Genomic DNA, 20,472 nt, shown 5'->3' with positions numbered 1-20,472 from the left:
AAAATTGGAGTTCAAGTTATTTTTACTTCCAATAGTGTTAACATGCTACACAGATCATGAACAAGATTTTTTTTTTCTCATTGTAAATGGGCTAAAGCAGTTAACTAAAAGTAGTCTACAACAGAAATGTAAATGCTGTAATTTTATTATTTTAATAAACCATGTAACTTGGATGGATTCGACGCTGGCGTGACCACAGTGCACACGTCTGCTGTCGCTCACATGGGTCCACGAGATCGCTCAGGGAGTTTGTGTGTTCACTCAGACACATGAAAAATTAGAGGGAACATTGCCAGCAACTTAATTGATATTGACTTGTAATATAACTGCTGATTTTAAGGTTCAACTGAAATAAGTGGAGAAATGATAACTAAACGTAAATCGAGAGAAAATGACTCCTGAAATAAGTAAGTTAGTAAGTTACTCTGGTGTTGTTGAAACTCCTGAAACACTTCAGCATTGATAGAGTGCCGCTCCCTCATTCCTTGTGCATGCACAGAGAACTTTAACAAGACAACAGAAAGATTAATGCGAGCCTGTTATCAAGTTACCCACAGAATGAGCATTAATTAGTAACAGCTGATATGAGCCACCACTGGTAGCATTTGCCATTTTAATCAGTGAAAGCGACGATTAGAGACAGATGAATGTGGTAAGCTGCTGTCAATGTTCCATACACTGATCTTTGATAATGATAAGTAGCAGCACTGTTTAGAGAATATATTTGCAAGCCTGAAGATCAAAACTCACCTATGCATCCCAAAAAATTTCCATAATCAAACTTCAATTACAGCTTGTATGCAGTGAAATGCTTGCAGCATAAAGCTCAGCAAGGGTAAAGGATAGTGTTTCAACACCAGCAGCCTAACTTGAATGAAATTACAACAGAGAAAGAATCAGATTTTAATCATCTTAATTTTAGACCATACTGATCCATTAAGATAAGCTAGGATCTGCCCTTACACTGGTAATTTTATACATTGCACCAATCATTCCTTGGTTACCACAGGCCAGCTCCAAGCAAAGATGCACATCAGCTGAATATATCTTGCAAGATGTTACATTTAAACCACTTTGTGTATTTAAAATTGTTTAGAAAGTAATTTTTCTACATTCTATGATTGTGCTCAGCTTGAACAAATTCAGTGGACCACAGATGCTCCCACAATCAACCACTGGTGTGGGACATTTTAATACTTTGAAAGGTTTGTGCTGGATTTTTGTTTTTCTCAATGGCAAAAGGTTCATTTCAAAGAGATGGCTTAGGCCTAAGTAACCTAAGCAAGGCTGATTAGCAACCTGAAAGACTGAAACACAAACGTCTTATGAACCAGACAAAGAAATTTTTATTGATTAAATAATTCCATTTAAATTTTCCAAAAGGCACCAACAGAATAAACAAGTTGGAGAGATCAGTCAGTTAAGTTAATCAAATTAGCAGAGGTGAGAAAGCAAAGAGCTAATGGCACTAAGTGGCCACATCTCTAATTCCAGTAATCACAACAGATGTGTTTCATTTAAAAAAAACAAAGAAAAACCAACAAAATCAAATGGTTTCTTCACTTGAGACACTTTGCTAGGTATTTTCAGCATCGACTTTAAGTTGAAGATTGTTTGTGTGTCGTTGTTGATTTGGTCGCTCCTAAAGCTCTTGCTGTCTCTGCTAGGTTTGTTTGTTTTTTGTTTTGTTTGAAACCTGGGGCCCGTTCTTCGTACGTCGCTTACTACATCCAAGATCAAATGACACATCCAAGATCAAATCATCGCGCTAACCGTGAGCTCGCTAATCCGGTTCCCCGAACACACCTGCTGTTGACGATTAGTACAGCTGGACGCAGTAATGTGACATCACTGGGTGTCGTAAAAGGGGCTACGCATCGATAGTAGAAACATTGATCGGCAACCCTCTGATTGGTCGGCGAAAATGTCGACGGAGCGCGCTCGGCTCGGTATTTTTCGGCAGCAGAGCAAGAACTCTTGAGTGAGGGATTTCAGGAGTTTCAGAGTTTAATCAGAACGCAAGGGAACACTGCAAAGGCTGCAAAAGCAAGGAGAGAGGGCTGGCAGGAAGTTGCTGACAAATTAAACTCGTAAGTAATTTAATAATAACAATAATAATGGAGTGGATTGATATAGCACTTTTCAAGGCACCCAAAGCGCTTTACAATGCCACTATTCAGTCACTCTCACATTCACACACTGGTGGAGGCAGCTACGGTTGTAGCCACAGCTGCCCTGGGGCAGACTGACAGAAGCCAGGCTGCCATATCGCGCCATCGGCCCCTCTGGCCAACACCAGTAGGCGGTAGGGTAGATTTATTATATTACACTATATTATCCAATATTATATTACATTATATTATAATATGTTATATTTTATCCTCTGTCACATTAGAGCCACGACAGGACCCACTAGAACATGGGAACAGGTAAAAGTGAAATATAAGAATATCCTACAGAATGGTAATATTTATCACTTATATTGCTTTTAGTCTCTTGGAAAGAGACCCTGAAATAATCTGTTTGTTTGTTCATAACAGCAACCAAGAAAAGGGCAGAGCAACAAAAGACAGGTGGTGGTCCTGCACCCCCTCGTCAACAAGTTGGTTAAGTAAATAATACCCTCACGGGAAAATCGATATCTCTCTATGAGCACACTGTCGCGCTGAGCTAAAGGATCCTGTCTGTCCCGCAATATACGCTGGATTCTGAGGACTCTCCTTATCAATCTTGCACCTTCCGCAATGGGTGGCTCGCGTATACGGACAGGATATGACTGCGACAGACTTCCCAAATCCACCTTCGCTTTTATAGCCGTGGTCTCTCATCTTGATTACACGAAGTAATTTACAATTACTACTCTGAAATATGAATTAAATCTGTAATAATCACATACATGTAATAGAATGTTAATAGTACATTTCCCTTTTTTAGGAAATGACCTGTATGTATCTGTGTGAAATCAATAAATGGATCAGGTGCTGCATTGTCTTTAGTTACATTGATGTTATTTCTTTATGGTGAAACAGTGGTGGAATATCGCTGTTGCTTTCGTATGAATGACGCGGACATACCTGCGTGGCCGCGATCTAATCCTGTTTACATAAAGTAAACCTGCTCCCGAGCAGGTTTACGCTTACGGCTCTGTTGCTATGACAGCAAGTCCCGGATGAGCTTCGGGGAACCGAACGATCCAGGATCACGCGAAATCGTCAACAATCTAATCCAGCTAACTTACTTAGCGAGGTACGAAGAACGGGCCCCTGGTCTTATTAGGAGGATGGATACCATCTCTGGTACTCCTACTGGAGTTGTTTATGACCATGGTGTCCTTTAAAGCACATATTAAACAAATATGTAGAACTGCTTTCTTTGATTTCCACAATATCTCTAAAATTAGAAATATCCTGTTTCAGAGTGACGCTGAAAAACTAGTTCATGCATTTATTACTTCTAGGCTGTACTATTGTAATTCATTTTTTATCAGGGTGTCCTAAAAACTCCCTGAAAAGTCTTCAGTTGATCCAAAATGCCGTAACAAAAGTACTGCCCGGTACTTCATTGGCTCCCTGTTAAATCCATAAACGAATTTCAAATCTTGCTCCTCACATATAAGGTCTTGAATAATCAGGCCCCATCTTATCTTTATGACCCTATAGTTCCATATCATCCCATTAAAAATCTCCACTCTCACATTGCGGGCTTGCTTGCAGTTCCTAGGGTATTTAAAAGCAGAATGGGAGCTTTCAGGCCCCTCTTCTGTGGAATCAACTTCCAGTTTGGAACTGGGAGATAGATGAGGCTTAAAACGTTCCTTTTCAAAAGGGTATATAGTAAGGTTGGATCAGGTCACCCTGAGTCCTCACTTATCATTAGCAATTAAAAAGCTTCAGTGATTTATCTTCGTAACCTTTTGCTGCTTTCCTTTTGCTCACCAACATGTGTGATGTAAAGAAAATGGAATATGTAAAAGATGTTAATAACCCCTTCTGTACATTACCAAGCAACGCTTGGACAATAATGCTGAGGGGACTGTAATTCTGACCATGTCTGGTCTAATAAAACACCCAGTTATTAAGGTGCAGTCCCTGCCAGAGCTTTCAGATGTTTGACTGAATGTAATGAGTTGAAAACACTTCACCTTCATTTTTTATTGTTTTCATTCCCCCTGTAGATATTGACAGTAAACAATGTCACACACTGCTTAAACCTTTCAGTTGATTTTTTTGTTATTAATATATTTTAATATGCTTTTTCTTTTTAATTAATATGGAATCTTGTGTTTCTTAGCCCATGAAAAACTGTTTTCAGTTTTTTCACACAGGTCAGCCACTACAAACGTTTGGCTTATAGATTATGATGCTGAACATTAAACAAAATATGAAGTATTTAAAATGCGCTCAACCTTAAACATATGCAGCAGTAATATTAATCCGTTTAATGCTGATGGGGAACGTTTTTCTGCAGAATAGTCATTTTTACTTTTGATATTGTATGCACAATTTTCCAGTAATACAATTTTAGGAGCAGTGAGGTGTCTTCCATTGTGCTTTATTGCTTCTTCTCCTGAAAGAAAATTTCCTCCACCACTTGTCAAAGTCCACTAATAATAAATACTTTATGGTAATATAGTAGATATTTATTTAACTATAGAAGTAATAATATGCAGACAAGCAGCACAAATGTTTCAATCTGATCCAATTTATCATATTAAATTGTTAAATATTGGAGGAAGATCTCTTTGTCTGAGAAAGAAAGCTAATTCCCAATGGCCTTATTGTTTGTGTGAGAAAAAAAAAAACTGTTGATTGGCAGTTACTCAGACCTTGGCCACCATCATCTCTAGGGTTTACAGAGAACAGTCAGAACACATCCAGGGAGTGGCAGTGCTCTGGTTGAAAATACCTTGTTGATGCCAGGGGTCAGAGGAGAATGGCCAGAGAGCTTTGAGCTGATAAGAAAGAAACAGGCACTCTAAATAACCACTCATTATAACTGAAATATGCAGAAAAGCATCTTTGAATGCACAGCCTGCACAGATGAGCAGCATATGACCACACCAGCTCTAATTCCTGTAAGCTAAGAACAAGAAACTGAGGCAACCCTTCATACAGAAGCACCAAAATTGAACAACAGAATACTGGAAAAACATTTGCTGGTCTGATAAGACTCGATTTCTGATGCAATTTTTGCATGGTAGGGTCAGAATTTGGCTCTAATAAAACATGAAAACTTGGATCCATTCTGTCTCGTATTAACAGTTCTTCTTGACAGTGGTGGTTTGATGGTATGGGGGATATTTTCTTTGCAGTACCACCTGAGCATCATTTAAATGCCACAGTCTACCTAAGTATTGTTGCCAACTTTGTCCATTCCTTCCTATGTTCATCTTCTGATGCCCGCTTGTATCAGAATGTGGCATTGCTGATCATCTCAGACTGTTTTTTCTTTTTTAAGATGAATTTGAGTTAACTGTGCTCAAATGGCCTCTACTCACCAGATCTCACATTAATAAACGTACTATTTGTAAACTGGCATTGAGTGTGATACTCTGGTTTCCCATTTCAGTTGATTGTGCAGCTCTTATATGTTTAATCTTCTCTGAATTCTTTCTAAATGTGATTAATGCCTCCCCATCTGACGTGTGTTCTATTATGTTTTTTCACAAGATCATAAAAAGAAATTATCACTTCACTTTTTCACCTGCTGACGACTAAAAGAATGTGATGTTTGCACTAATTAAGCACGCAAAGTTTAAAAACTACACTGAACACCTGCATACAAGTGATGACTGATCTTGTTGATGTAAGCATCAAAACATGTCTATCAGGAAACCATGTATCAAAAGGTTTTATAGACTGTGAATGTAGGAAACGAGTGTTCACACTGTGTATATTTATTGGGCCTCAAGGTCTTCTTGTTGTTTCAGTTTCTGCAGTCAGACTTTCTCTGCTTTGTTGCCTTGGTGGTGCACGCTTCTCTCTTACAGCATTCAGTATTTTCTCTGCTTCACCACAAGATATGGGATAACACAACATGTTTCCTTGTAGAAAGACATAGGGGATAATATGCTGACTGCACAGCCTTGTTAATTTAAAATGATTCAGATTCACTAACATTCAAAAGATGGTAATAACAAAATCAGCTAGTGTGCACTTTTCATGAACCTTTTAGTAATTTTGCATGTGCGCATATTTAAAGGTAAGAGCATTTCTGCACATATTCTGAGACATTCAGAAAGTTGTCCCAGGCGTAGCCAGTATAAAAGATGGATGTAGCCACCCATTAGTTAGTAACTATCTGTTACGAAGCCAAGAGGTAAGTCATCATGGATCACTGATAATCCTTCTTTCTCACTTATAAATTGACCAAAATATCCTTTCGAATTCAATTTTAAACTAGTGATTGAGTAATGAATAGCATGTAATGAGGTCTTCTATACAACTGGGAGTATTTTTGAAGTCATATGAATATCCAGCTGCTGACAATTAAAAACAATGTAGGATGAAGGCATGTCCACATCGGCTTTATTTTTCAGATCCAGAAGCTGTGTCCATCTTTTATACTCCCAGGCTATGGTGGGTCACCAGACTGTTACATGTGTCAGTTTTGCAAGTCTCTCACAGATTCTTTCACATCGGTCATCTTTCATCTGGATCAGTGCAAAATCTCAGTGTATACTCACCTAATAGTGATTGTGGCAGGGGTGTGGTCTCTGACTCTGCTGCAATGGAGGGATGGTCAGGTGAGCTCACAGGGCTGCCCCGGGAGAATGAAGGGGACAGGTGAGAGGGATTACAACTAATGAACTCTGCCCTTTTTAGTGCCTGGAGTCAGGAAGGGAAGGAGCTGGAAAGATGGCTTCCCGTGGAATATATACAGTGTCGGAGCAGTGGGAAATGCTGTATTTAAACATAAAGGTACTTTATAAAGGTAAAGAGTTTAAATTAATGAAGCACAAATACAGTAAATCATTGTGATGTCAGATTCGTATGTAACTATATAACTATGCATGATTATGATGGTACAAAATGGTATAAGTGTACCAAAACCCCTGTTTCTCTATACCAGAACATGTTATGCTGTCATGTTAAAACAGAGTTTAAAAATGGCCTTGTGTTTTTATAATGCAGTTCTATTCTTACTGACCAGTGAAAGTGGGGGTTTTTTGTTTTGTTTTTTACAACAAGCTATGTTCAAATACATTCATATAGCACTTTATTCTTTGTGCTTTAAGTGCTTTGTAATCTGTCATGTATGCTTTCACATTCTAATGGTTTCATTTCAATTTGGTTTTCAGTGTCTTGCCCAGGGTCACTGTGATATGTAGACTGGGTGGACCCAGGATCTAATTCTGGAAAATACAGCAGCTGTAGCTAGCAGACACAGTGTGTGACAAACAGTTGTGTGTTTGATGATATTTGTTGAGCTGATGGAAATGTTTAATTTAAAATGACCTTCCACATTAAAGTGTTATGCTGAAGTACACTGACCGCAGTTCATGGGCATCTGCACAGAAAACACTGTTCCAAATGGTTCTGGCTCACTTTAACCCCTCTGTATAGCACAATAAAAGATTTTGTAAAATTATGTTGTTTTTCCTCTCTTAGTATGCAAATAAGTCTTGGTGATGGACACACCAATAAGATGGTCCTTTCTGCATTACCTCCACTTGTGCTCAAATCCAGTTGATTTTTGAAGGGTCAGTGACATGAAGTTAACAAGCTTGTTTTGAAAATGTAAGGAGCAGAAAGTACAGCCGTTTCTGTTAAAACATATAAGTGTTCAGAAAACATAAAAAGAACTTGTTACTGAATAGTATTTGTAGTACTTGTGCTCTATGTCTGTGAAGGTTCTCAGTCGTCCAGGTCGTCGTAGTCCAAGGAGCTTGGAAAGAAAAGCGTCTGGACTTCTTTAAGTTGCTTGAAGACGTTTCACCTCTCATCCGAGAAGAAGAGCCACCTCGACGGGACAAGACTTGGCTGTCCATCTGCATCTAAAGGGCAAAGGTCACTCTTTCGAGGATGCCAACGTTCACATGACAGAAGAATAGCAGCAAGAACGAGAAGCTTTACAAGATAGAAGTCTTGACAATAGCCCTGCTTTGATGTATGGTCTGCATTAACAAAAAGACAGGAGGTGGAGGTAGCAGAGTTGAAGAGTGAACATGATTAGAAATGAACACGTTAGTGGGATAGCTCAGATTGAGTGGTTTCTTTGACTGTATGTATAGTGCTTTACAGTGCAGGGCATGGAACTGTGACAGTTGTGGCGTTATCAGAACTGAGGTCTATGTGCAGGTCAGTGTGTGCAGAAGTGCTCATATGAGTCTCGTGTGACCAGGTCACGCAACCTCTGACAGCACCAGCCTCTCTGGGAGCTTATTGTTCCACAGAGAGCTGAGGATGAAGATGCACGTTCTATGCACTGTGAGCCACTGGGATAAAGCAAGTTCATTATTGACTCGCCCTCGGCCATCGCTTCACATCTTCCCTCCCCCTCTGAGGATGGGGGAACAGTCTCATCAGTTTTGCCCTGCACTGCCACAGGCTACCCTGACTGATGTAGTATCTTCTTACCAAACGACATATTTGCCGACCTTCATAGACATTCTGTTATCCTCACCTGACATAATCAATGATTACCACACTGAATAAGACATTGTAAAATACACACACACACACGCACACACAAACACACCAGCTTTTTAGCATTGGCAAACCTAGCATCTTGAAGTATGTTGCACAGACCTTTTTTCTAATGTATAGACAGAGCTTTGGGTCCATTTCCTTGTCTAATCTAATTTAATATACTGTAATGTAACATTGTGTCCAGCATAAGATGAATCTATGTTATGGATTTGGAGATAAAGCAAACTCAGATGGAATCTCCCAGTAGAGAGCAGAGCATACATCTCCAGTCACCCTCTCTCTCCGTGATCAATCTGCCAAAAAAACTGAAAACAATATTAATTAATTCATGTGGCTTCACATCGCATGGCTTTAACCTTAACAGAAAGCCAGCAGGGGGGATGAGATGGATCTTTTGTGTTTGTGTTTGCACAGCTTGCCTTCTGCAGATTCGTGATGCCAGGGTGCCAGGGTGTGCTACCCTCCAAACAGCCCCTCCTGCCGGCTCATTTGGCTCTTGGAAAACAAAATGCCATTTGATTACAGAAATGTAAAAGCTATGGACCTAACACAGCGTGAGATAAGGAAAAAAGCCAGCTCTACAAATCCTGATGAACTCATCCAAAGATGAGCTGTAAGCCACCGCCATCAGATCAGTCATGGAAATCAGCCTGGCATTATTTGTTATTGGCTTAGAGCATGCAACAGCGGCTCAATGTGTCTGCACTTTAATGTGTATATAAATAACTTATGAGTGAGAATTTGAACAGTCAGAAGGCTTGTATGAGCCTGTTGTCATCGCTGTTAGCACGAGGGTGTGATGATGAAAAAAGCAAAACAATATAAAAAATACTAAACTATGTTATTAATGTGGCTAGCTTTAGTCATTACTGCAGGTAATTCAGGTTTAAACCTTAGTCCGCTCCCTTTACATAACAAGCTGATAATCTGCCCGAGAACAGTTTCCTGTAACTATATGTGTAAAAAAGCCCCGAGATGACTCAAAACCTCAAGATAAGCAGCTCCACATATCTACAGAGCCTCCTTTTTAATTGAGTTCCACCACTTGAACACAGCCTTTCAGTGTGAGACAATGGCTCCTATAGTAATTACAGTAAACGCTGCTGCAACAATGAGTCTCGCACTGTTCTCTGAATCAGATCAGTGGTAAAAAGAAAAAAGGCAATAGCAGTGGAGGTAAATAAGGAAAAAAAACACACATTTCCAGGTTTGTGAATTGTAATCTGACATAAACAGATGCTTTGAGGAGCGCGTCATCCCCATCCTTTTGTGTGCTGCACACAATGGCAACTGTGTTTTTCATCCAACATGCATTATGCAGCTTTTCATCATTTTTAAATGCAGGGAAGGCAGATAGATTCATTTGAAAACACAAGCAGCGAATGCAATTGAACAAGGAACACAAAATAAGGACAGGCCAACCAGACAGCTCAGTGTGACCTCTGACCTGTGTTCACATTTTTTCACTGTTTCTGGAGTTCATGCACCTGCTGTGTTAGAAATCCTGTCAGTGTCCTTCCTCTCCTTTCAAGGCGCAGTGGGAGTACAGTATATTGAGCTTGGAGGGTAGCAGAGGGTCAAACAGTGAATCAGTGAAGCTTTTTTATCCACTCATTTAGAGGGAAAAAAAGGAAAAACTAGATGTGACATCACATGTGAAGCGCCACATGCAGATTAAGTGTGCCGGGCCCTTGATCAATGGGATCATCAGGACTCTCCAATTAAAGAGGTGGTTTAATACTAGAGGGTCTGTTTGGTGGTAGTTATAAAAAAAAAGTCCATTAAAGTTGCTAATTAAATGATAAGCGTAAATTAAAACACAGGTCAAGAGAGTGAACTGTCTGGTGCTTTTTTGTTAGCACCAATATCTCTTGGATGTATGAGGCGGGGCTAGTGAGGGATTTTTTTCTGGTGCTGCTGGTTGGGGGAGGCGACAATCTTGTTTGGTTTTTTTTAAATCACAAATGCAAAAGTGTTTAAAAATGCCTTTTTGGACTTAAGCGTCTGCCGCACATCCATGTAGGACTCCGTGGGGGAGGGGAACTGGGGCATGAAATGAGAAGGCGGGTGTGTAAAAATGTGTTGAAGCTCAAGTTTTCTTCTTTGCAGTAATAAATCTGCATTATTATTAATTCAAGATGTAAAAACCGAATATTGTGATACAATATTAATGAGAAATTCCTATTTGTGGCTCAAGATAGCCTCCAGTCCTGGACACATTAACAGCCACTGGGTTGTGTACACAGCCAGATATGCAAAGGACACCCCCCATTCTAATTCTGTTTGCACTTGTTTTATGCGTCTTTATAGTCATGTTGTTGTCAGTTTGCATCTTATTGTGGTTGTTTATAGTCTGTGGCTTCTCTAAGTTTCTCTGTAGTTTTTTGTGTTTCTTTGTAGTCATGATTGTCATGGTCCGGGTGAATACGGGGTGTTTCCACTCTGCTGGGCTCCACCTTCAGACGGAGACTCCAATCAGCTTCCACACCTGGTTCCAATCAAGTCACCTGCATATAAGACCAGCGTTCACGGCAGACCCCTGCCAGATCTTCTGCTAACACATGTTAGTGCTAGGCCGCCAAGCCCTTGCGAGAACTCTGGATTACAGTTTTTTCTCCTCACCGTGTTTTCTTTCCTTTTTCGCCATAGGACCCATCTGCCTGCCTCCCTGCTCAGCTCCCCACTCCAAGCCTATTCTGGATCTGCTTTGGACACTCCTCACCCGGAACCCCCTGGACACTCCCTCCTCGATTGACACTTCAAATCTGCAACGCGTAAGCCCAAACCACCATAGCCTAATCCTCCAGCTGTGATTCATTGAGACTACCACTGACTACTTTCCTCCTCTCATCATAGTGACTTCACACCTCCCTCCAAGCCGCTGCCCCCTTTCTCCATTCCCCGGATCCCTCTGTGGAATCCAGCCCTCAGAGTTTCTCGTTCACAGTTTTGCCTCACAGTTTTCCGCTCATAGCTTTCACAGTTCATAGCATGCATAGGTTATAGCATTCTTAGTTTTCTGTTTTGTAACTTCGCTCAGCTCTGTAAATAAACTCTGTGCTCACGCCCGTTTTGCCTCCCTCTGTGTCTGCATTTGAGTCCACACCCACTGCCTGGCCCTCTCGGCCGTAACACATGATCACTTTGCATCTCTTTGTGATTGTTTTGAATGTCTTTGTAGTTACGCTGTCGACAGTTTACCTTCCTCTTTGGGATTTTGTAACTCATCTTACTGCACGGCATGGATGTGTCCAGTTGATGGGTGGAGCTTACACATTGCGTAACATATCCGTGATGCTAACAAGAGAATCCGTTTTTTTCATTCTGGAAGTGTAGGTCATAGAGGATGCCAAGATTCAGCCCGAGTTGTTCTGCTTGCGTCTGTGAAATGCACTAATAAAAACCTCTTCAAAAAGTGTGGCTATGAGGCAACAGCATATTTTATTTCATTTCCTCTTTTATACACTATTTTGAAAAGAAAACACATTGAATAAATACAAATTTAGAAAGCAACAGATTTTCACTGTATTCTCACAGCAACACATGGTTACTTTTATGGAGCTCTCTCAGGACTAGCAGAGGGATTCGTTTTTGCAGAACCCACCCTAAAGCAGACTTGAGCCACACACTGCAATGGAACACTTAAGACTGGGCATGCAGATGTTGAACCCTACCCCTTTTACAGACACAGAGAGAATGGATTGGCACACTGAGAGACGTTAAGAACATCTAGAAACACCCGAGGGAAGGAAAAGAAATATCTATATACACAAAGAATAAATAAAGAGAAATTAGGTCCAACACAACTTCACTGTACAGATATGTCCACTGGATGTGACCAACCTCTTTCCAGCTCAGCCTCACGTAACCCTTTGACCATCAGCCCCACCCACGATAAATTCAAATATAATATAGTACAACATGGGATGTTCACCAACAGCAGATTGCACCATTTACAATGTTACAAACAAACACAAAATATCATCCAGTGCCTGGCCTATCAGTGTTCAGCGTTCATAGTAAGGCAGGATACAGCAGAGATCTTTGTATCCAGTCAGTGAGTTGTACAACAGGTAGTCCGGCTTGCGTTGACAGTGGTTTTATAAAGTAAACTCCACTCCTGTAGTGTTCAACATTTTGGCAGATGTAGAGTGGCAAAAAAAAAGAGTACGGGTTGGATCAGAGCGCAGAGGAAAAGCCAAGAAGGGTGTCAGTAGTATATTACAAATTTTCCCGGGAACTTTCTCTATCAGCCTTTATGGCCGATGTTTCATCCAGGCGTTGCGAACGAGAAAAACAGAGCTGCTTACACGGACTAAGGAGGCAGGAGCAAAGATCCAAGATGCAGGGTCCAGGATCTGGACCGTCTACTTGAGGATTGACGAGATGAAAGGGATAGATGCTATCTGACTTCCAAACAGTCCAGGTACTCCTGGGCCAGGTCATAGCAGAACCGGTACTGTTCCTGGAAACAAAACAGAGGCTTGTTTTTTCATATCATGATTATTAAATATTGTTATGCAATTAAAGTGGTTACATCTAGACTATTTTCTTGCACTGAATGAGATAAACAGTGCTTGGCCATGTCAAACATACAGTAATGTGATAACTCAATAACGTGTTATTCTTATCATATTTCTCTGTAAACATACTGTTTGAAAAGTTATTTTACAAACAAATTAGCTGAAACAAGTTGGGAATGTATGCATTTCCAATCAACTCAGACTACGTTCAACTTGAGATAGGCACGTGCATGAGTAGACAAAGTAAGTCATCATCAATGACACTGTGATTTACCACAGTAACATGTAAATAAAAACCAGACTGGCCAATATAATCCAGTGATCATGAAAAACAGGAGAGATTTTAATCAGTTTGGTCCACTCTGTCATCATTAAAGAGAGAATAAAATTTTGATATAAAATATACATATTTTTATACTGTTTTTAGTTATCATTTAGGGTTAGGGTTGAATTTTGAATTGAAAGCTATGATCCAATAGGAACAACATGTAGGCGACGGAAACAGAAGATAAAAATCAGGAGAAACAGATCAGACAAAGTTTATTTATAAATCTGTGGTTTTAGTTACCAGAGTGAACCTGCCACAAAGACATTTTTAAATTCAAACGCGTTTATGTTTTTTCTTTATAATTCTTCAGTAGAAATCTAAAGTACTGATGGTAATGTAGTAACCTAATGTTTTTCTTTCTTTTCCAATACGAAATGTCATTATTTCTTCCCTCACTGGTTAAAAATGCTTTTAGCCCCAACCCCCCACCGATGCCCATCAACAGGTTTTCTTTATAGAGTCTGTTACCCCGGTAACAGAGAGAGTTTAAGTGAACTCTTTCCAGAACAGAAAAGTAGGAGTTTCCCCTCATCTCAGGGTTAACAAAATCAGAGCTATTAGCTAAACCTTCCTAGAATAGTCCCAAAGTCTCCTCCTTGTTGCTTACCATTGTCTCCACCATGTTTGGCTTAGAGTTGCGCAGCGTTTTGGCAGCAAAGAACACATCCACAATGCTGTGGTGTCGAATCATTTCCAGGATCATGGTGCAAGCACAGAAAGTACCGCTTCGACCGCCGCCATTCCTACTCCAGAAGGAATGAACAAAGACACACACAGAAAATAGAAGCATAAAGACATGAGTGACCTAATAAAGATGTGGTAGAGCAGCTCACACAGCCTCTCAGAGGGGGAGCTACAGAGTGAAATGTCACAGTTTGACTGACCGCAGATCAAGCATGCTGCCAGAAAAAGGCCAGCCGGCAGTCATGCAAGATGAATATCTGAGTAAAGTTCTCATTAAAATACAGGAGCTGGGATTTAATCAGATATTAAATGTCTTACACATAGCCTGATCTCCAGAGAACAAAGGCCCTGACATGAGGATAGGGGACAGTAATTATGCGGCGCTGCTGCCATATTTATTGGATAATATTTCTTCAGCAAAACTGAAATTTAACTGTTAAGAAAAGAACTTTCTGTAACCATTTAAAGAAAAAGTAGCAAGGCGAACAATGTGAATGTAAGCTGTCATTACTCGCAGTACGGACTACTTAAGGTCAAACATTCAGAAATTGAGCCTTCAACAGAGTCTGAAAGAGACTGAGAACCTCAGCCTTTTAGACATGAAAACTTAGACCTGCTGTACTCATAATGCGAATGCTTGAATCCAGTAAATACTTTAAAAGTGCATAGACAAATAAATGAAGTAAAATTTCCTTTTGCATGATGCAAATTACATGCACAGCACTGTGAAAAAGTGTTCACCCTCTCCCTAATTTATTTCATTTAATTTTTGTAAATCTTTTGTAATAAAACAAATGCAATATTAGATTTAAATTAAAAAAAATTAAATTAAAAAGAATTACTCCCTGTTTGTGACAATGAGTCTTTCACATTGCAAGTGATCCAGGTCCTAAAGCAGGTACTCACATGGTGCCTTTATTTAGCGCTTTGCTAGTCATTGTACATATATTCAGAGCGTACTGTGTACTCTACATCCATGGCCAATTTAAAATTAGTTAACCTAACATGCGTATCTTTGGACTACGGGAGGAAGCTAAAGCACCTGCATGGTGAACATACAAACTTCACACAGCAGGCGTTTTAACCAGGAACTGTGGTGCTGTGATGCAACCTTCACTATCTTTCTACCCAGTGCTGGTACAAAGCAAACAACCCCAAGTGCTTATTGTAGCAATGATAGCTAAATTAAAGAAACAGAATGGATGGTGCAGGTGTATGTAAGCAGACTCACAGGCAATGAACAATGGTGCGTCCTTCCCCACACTCCCTCTGCCAGTTGTGAACCTGAGCCAAAAGGCTAAGGAAGGCTTTCTTGGAGTCGGGCACATCACGGTATGGAGACCAGCGCAGGAACTGGAAGTGACGCACAACAAGCTGGCCCTCCTGAAGCTGCACAGGAGAGAAGCAGAAAAAGGAAAAAGCTTCATCATGCATGCTTCACACACTACAAACCCATTCAGAAACATATGTGCTTATCAGCCAGAGGCAATTCTGTCAGCTCTCAGACCTGTTCTGCTTCTGTACTTTTCTATTAGGAGGTTGTTAAAAACACATCAAACTCAGTTATCAACAAAAATGTAAACATAGTTTAGAAGCCATCAGATTTCATATATTCAATACATTCCTACCAAGCAGCACTAACCAAATCTTTTGAATTTAAAGTTACATTTGCACCTAAATAAAATATGCAAACGTTTTTGGTTTTAATTATCTCTGAGGCTGTTAGTAAAATCACAAACGGTCACTTGATCCATTAATATAAAAATATTGATTGGTGCAGCTTTAAAAGCATATTTTATTAGCGTATTTGATGGCTACTTGAATGTTTGACCTCACCAAAGCCCAGGCTATGTCCAAAAATACAGTTTCAACATTTCAGGGTCAAAGGTGTGTTTAACTGAAATTGTACACAACCTTTTTTTAAAAATTAAAGAAAATGTAGAGGATACTAAAACATTGCTTTATAGTGTTTTTAGTGAAGAAGAACTCCATAAGGAACCTTTAATTTTAAGGAATGCAAGAAGTAACGATGCCTCTGTTGTGAGGTAGAAGCGCATCACAAATAAGATCATGTTTGGTAACATGTAGGACCTGTGCTATCTACTGGACAATAGAATACCTTCTTAGGACAGAGTTTAATGGTGTCTTGCTCTGGTGTTTCTGTCTTCTCCGGATCCTGTGGAGCGCATGTGGGAACAGTTTCTGACATGATGTTAAGATAATTGAGGGGCCGAGTGGGATACTGAAGTAACAGGGGAGGTTAACACTACTGTGAGCTAAAGACAAGAGACACATCTGCTTCTGAAAGCACCTACAGAGGATTGTTGAGGATCTACTGAGGTCAAAGGATAGGAGGTGCAACTGCTGCTACAGGTCATGCTAAGCTACTCAGACAACACTCATGCACATGAGCAAACACAAAGACTCACTACTGGTAACACAAATATTTCATTCATACTCAAATGTTGGATATGGTCAAAATAAAAATAAAAAACTTTTTTAAAGTAATATTTGATATTGTATAATTGCTCAAATAAAACAAAAACTGCTTATTAAATAGGTCTCAGGACCACATGCAGCAAATTACTCCGACCGCTGAGAAGAACAAAATCAAGCTGGGACCTAGGTCACCGTTCAGAATTATTATATGTGTGTCAGGCTTCAGTTATCCTCTTGAAAATAAATGAATTGATTGGGTGCCAGGAACTACAGCTGCAAAAAAAGTTGTCTGCTGAGGTAGGGCTGGATCAAGTGTTTTTGTCCATGTTCAATGTTAAAGTAAAAACATGTCATTTGATAAGAAAATTAGATGTTTAAACAGCAATTTTAGAAATTAAGTCTGTCAAAATGACATATCAAGGGAACCGAGAGACATGCAGGGTTTACACTTGGATCTTAATGTTTCTGATTCTGTACAGGAAAGAAAACGGAGGGAAAGCAATTAAACCCATTCATTAAGTCAAGTCAGAGAAAATAGTTTGGACACTGGGGAGAAGTTAAATAGTTTGGAATTGTAGGAACCAGCAGTATCTCTCCATTCTGTTGCTGCCTTGTCATGGTAATTCATGACATACAAAATAACAGAAACATATTTGAAATCTCAAACCCAAAAACCTTTAGAGATTTATGTAAGGCCTGCCTGATGCCACTCAGTTGTGTGCATGTAGAAATGCAGGGCTTATAGGAAAGGTGGGCTGCCTGAGTGGAAATTCTAAGTCTTTCTCAAGATAATAAAATGCAGGTTTTTTACTCTAATGATCGACACATATACCTAATCTAACCTAATATATCTATAAGTCTTGATTCTATAATGTAGTGACTGAAGAAAACCACTGGCATTTAGCCTCATTGTGGACTTCTAGAAGAACCAAAACAGGAGGACAGTTGTTGATTTGCAATATCAGGTATATATCTGTAGCTTTCCCCGTGTTTCTCTGTTACCTCCACCTGCATCTCATTCTCACTCTGTTTGTCACTCCCAGTGTATGTAAACTCTAGTCCTGTGTTCCACTTTGTAAACTCATCCGTTGTATATTCCTTACTCAGGGCCCTATTCCAAGAAGTAGGTTTAACTAACAGCTCCAAGCTTGGTGACCCCAAATGAGGAGAACTTTGAATTTTCTGTTCCTGAAAGAGAGTTAAGCTTAGTGGAGTACATGCTGTGAACCCTGTACTAGTGATTTCAACATGCCCAGAGTATGTTTCTTTATCTGGATTCACTTAACATAACACTGGTGTTTATTAGGATAAGTGGTCACACAAACCTGGTGACAAGCTCACTATGTTAACCCAGGGTTCCCCCTATGCTTAGCTATCCCAGACTGTGTGAATGGCATCGCTCTAAAAGCTCTACAGCTGTGGAAAACCTACCACAAAGCCTCTACAACAGTTGTCCACATCCAAACTCATGACTTAAAATATCATTAATCAGAGACCCTCAAAAAAGACTTGTGGGCCTTCTATGGCCACTTGAAAGCAGCGTATCATCTGTTTGCTGACACCCCCCTATTAGTGTTGTGAAGTTCAGCTGTCTGTGTGAGTTTCACATCTGGCTTAAGGGCTTCTGCAGGAATAATGACATCCCCTTTGTGGACAACTTCACATCATTCCTCAACCTACGTGAACCTTTTAAAGCAAAATGATCTTCACCCAAATGACAGGGATTCAAGTATTCTGACCACAAATATTGATCTAAGCCTTCACTTGTGACTTCTACAGCATGACGGTGGAAGACTCCTGCTAACCCCTGCTCCATTACAGGTACAGTTATTTTCTTACCATTAATATTAGATAGATTTTCACCAGATAAATTGCACATCTGCTGTTCTACCACTACAACACCAAGTTTTTAGGTCTCAAGGTCAGCCACTTCAACTTCACCAATGCCTGTGATTATAAGGCACAGATGGAAAAACCCACATTGACCATATTTCTACAGCCAGGTTTAATAATCTTACTGTACCATGTAAGTGTCAGCCACTGAAGCTCGTCTCGGTTTTTGTAAAAATAGATATCTTAACTAGTAAATCATTTGTTTATAATGGGTTTGTGGCCTGCAGTATCTGTTTCAGTTGGTTTAAACCAGGGCCCTGCTGGTTTCAGGGAATTTTAGTCACCCAACTACAAATTCTTGAATTCTTGATTCTGAGACTGTCAGGCAAACTAATGCTCTTGTAAACTAAGAGCATTAGTTTACAAGAATAATTTAAACTGTATTTAATTTTACTCATGATTCATTTCACACTTGCCAAGTCACTGCTTTTCAAAATTCAGTGTGAATATCCATTTTGCCTTATTGTTATCTACCAAACTCTTAAATCTGGTAATATTTCTGAATTAATTCTCTAATCTGCTTGCATCTGTTGCTGTTAAATTTAAGAAAAATATACTTTGTTAGGTGTGATTAATTTACACATTGATGATCCCTGTAACTGCACTGCCAGAGATTTTCTCAATATTTCAAAGTCATTTAACTTAGCACATCAGTTAAATGACTAATAAGGACATAATGGTGGACGTACACTGGATCTGGTCTTTACTCTCATTATATCAATAAACTCCCTGAGAGTGTCTGAATCATTGTCTGATCACAAATGTATAATTTCTGACACTTTTACAGTCAGTCTTGTCTTCCCAGAACATTTTGCTACAGGGAGTGCAGAATTATTAGGCAAATGAGTATTTTGTCCACATCATCCTCTTCATGCATGTTGTCTTACTCCAAGCTGTATAGGCTCGAAAGCCTACTACCAATTAAGCATATTAGGTGATGTGCATCTCCGTAATGAGAAGGGGTGTGGTCTAATGACATCAACACCCTATATCAGGTGTGCATAATTATTAGGCAACGTCCTTTCCTTTGGCAAAATGGGTCAAAAGAAGGACTTGACAGGCTCAGAAAAGTCAAAAACAGTGAGATATCTTGCAGAGGGATGCAGCAGTCTCAAAATTGCAAAGCTTCTGAAGCGTGATCATCGAACAATCAAGCGTTTCATTCAAAATAGTCAACAGGGTCGCAAGAAGCGTGTGGAAAAACCAAGGCGCAAAATAACTGCCCATGAACTGAGAAAAGTCAAGTGTGCAGCTGCCAAGATGCCACTTGCCACCAGTTTGGCCATATTTCAGAGCTGCAACATCACTGGAGTGCCCAAAAGCACAAGGTGTGCAATACTCAGAGACACGGCCAAGGTAAGAAAGGCTGAAAGACGACCACCACAGAACAAGACACACAAGCTGAAACGTCAAGACTGGGCCAAGAAATATCTCAAGACTGGTTTTTCTAAGGTTTTATGGACTGATGAAATGAGAGTGAGTCTTGATGGGCCAGATGGATGGGCCCGTGGCTGGATTGGTAAAGGGCAGAGAGCTCCAGTCCGACTCAGACGCCAGCAAGGTGGAGGTGGAGTACTGGTTTGGGCTGGTATCATCAAAGATGAGCTTGTGGGGCCTTTTCGGGTTGAGGATGGAGTCAAGCTCAACTCCCAGTCCTACTGCCAGTTTCTGGAAGACACCTTCTTCAAGCAGTGGTACAGGAAGAAGTCTGCATCCTTCAAGAAAAACATGATTTTCATGCAGGACAATGCTCCATCACACGCGTCCAAGTACTCCACAGCGTGGCTGGCAAGAAAGGGTATAAAAGAAGAAAAACTAATGACATGGCCACCTTGTTCACCTGATCTGAACCCCATTGAGAACCTGTGGTCCATCATCAAATGTGAGATTTACAAGGAGGGAAAACAGTACACCTCTCTGAACAGTGTCTGGGAGGCTGTGGTTGCTGCTGCAC

The 20,472-nt window shown here is 40.1% G+C and overlaps 1 protein-coding gene and 1 long non-coding RNA gene across 9 annotated transcripts in view; one reads left to right on the top strand and one right to left on the bottom strand.

Annotated features, from left to right (window-relative positions):
- The first annotated feature begins 10,535 nt into the window (after positions 1–10,535).
- Positions 10,536–11,960, top strand: LOC113015029 (uncharacterized). Its single transcript, XR_003271050.1, has 3 exons — positions 10,536–11,214; positions 11,301–11,425; positions 11,508–11,960. It is a non-coding gene; the product is annotated as an uncharacterized LOC113015029 (long non-coding RNA).
- A 150-nt stretch (positions 11,961–12,110) lies between these two features.
- The window catches only part of LOC113014322 (receptor-type tyrosine-protein phosphatase U-like), a 253,584-nt gene continuing 245,222 nt past the window's right edge, over positions 12,111–20,472 (bottom strand). For 7 of the 8 annotated variants that reach the window (XM_026155754.1, XM_026155756.1, XM_026155755.1 and 4 more), the window contains 3 exons: positions 15,418–15,575; positions 14,110–14,245; positions 12,111–13,116 (listed from right to left, as the gene is read on the bottom strand). In XM_026155754.1, the coding sequence (XP_026011539.1) occupies positions 13,054–13,116; positions 14,110–14,245; positions 15,418–15,575 (357 nt within the window). In that variant the 3' untranslated portion in view covers positions 12,111–13,053. Of the gene's footprint in view, positions 13,117–14,109; positions 14,246–15,417; positions 15,576–15,928; positions 16,363–20,472 lie in introns of those variants that run through there. The other variant, XM_026155761.1, reaches the window with a different exon arrangement.

Source organism: Astatotilapia calliptera, chromosome 22 (genome assembly GCF_900246225.1).
Source record: "Astatotilapia calliptera chromosome 22, fAstCal1.2, whole genome shotgun sequence".
In the NCBI taxonomy this organism is placed as follows: domain Eukaryota; kingdom Metazoa; phylum Chordata; class Actinopteri; order Cichliformes; family Cichlidae; genus Astatotilapia; species Astatotilapia calliptera.
This window is presented reverse-complemented; position numbering and strand designations above follow the sequence as displayed.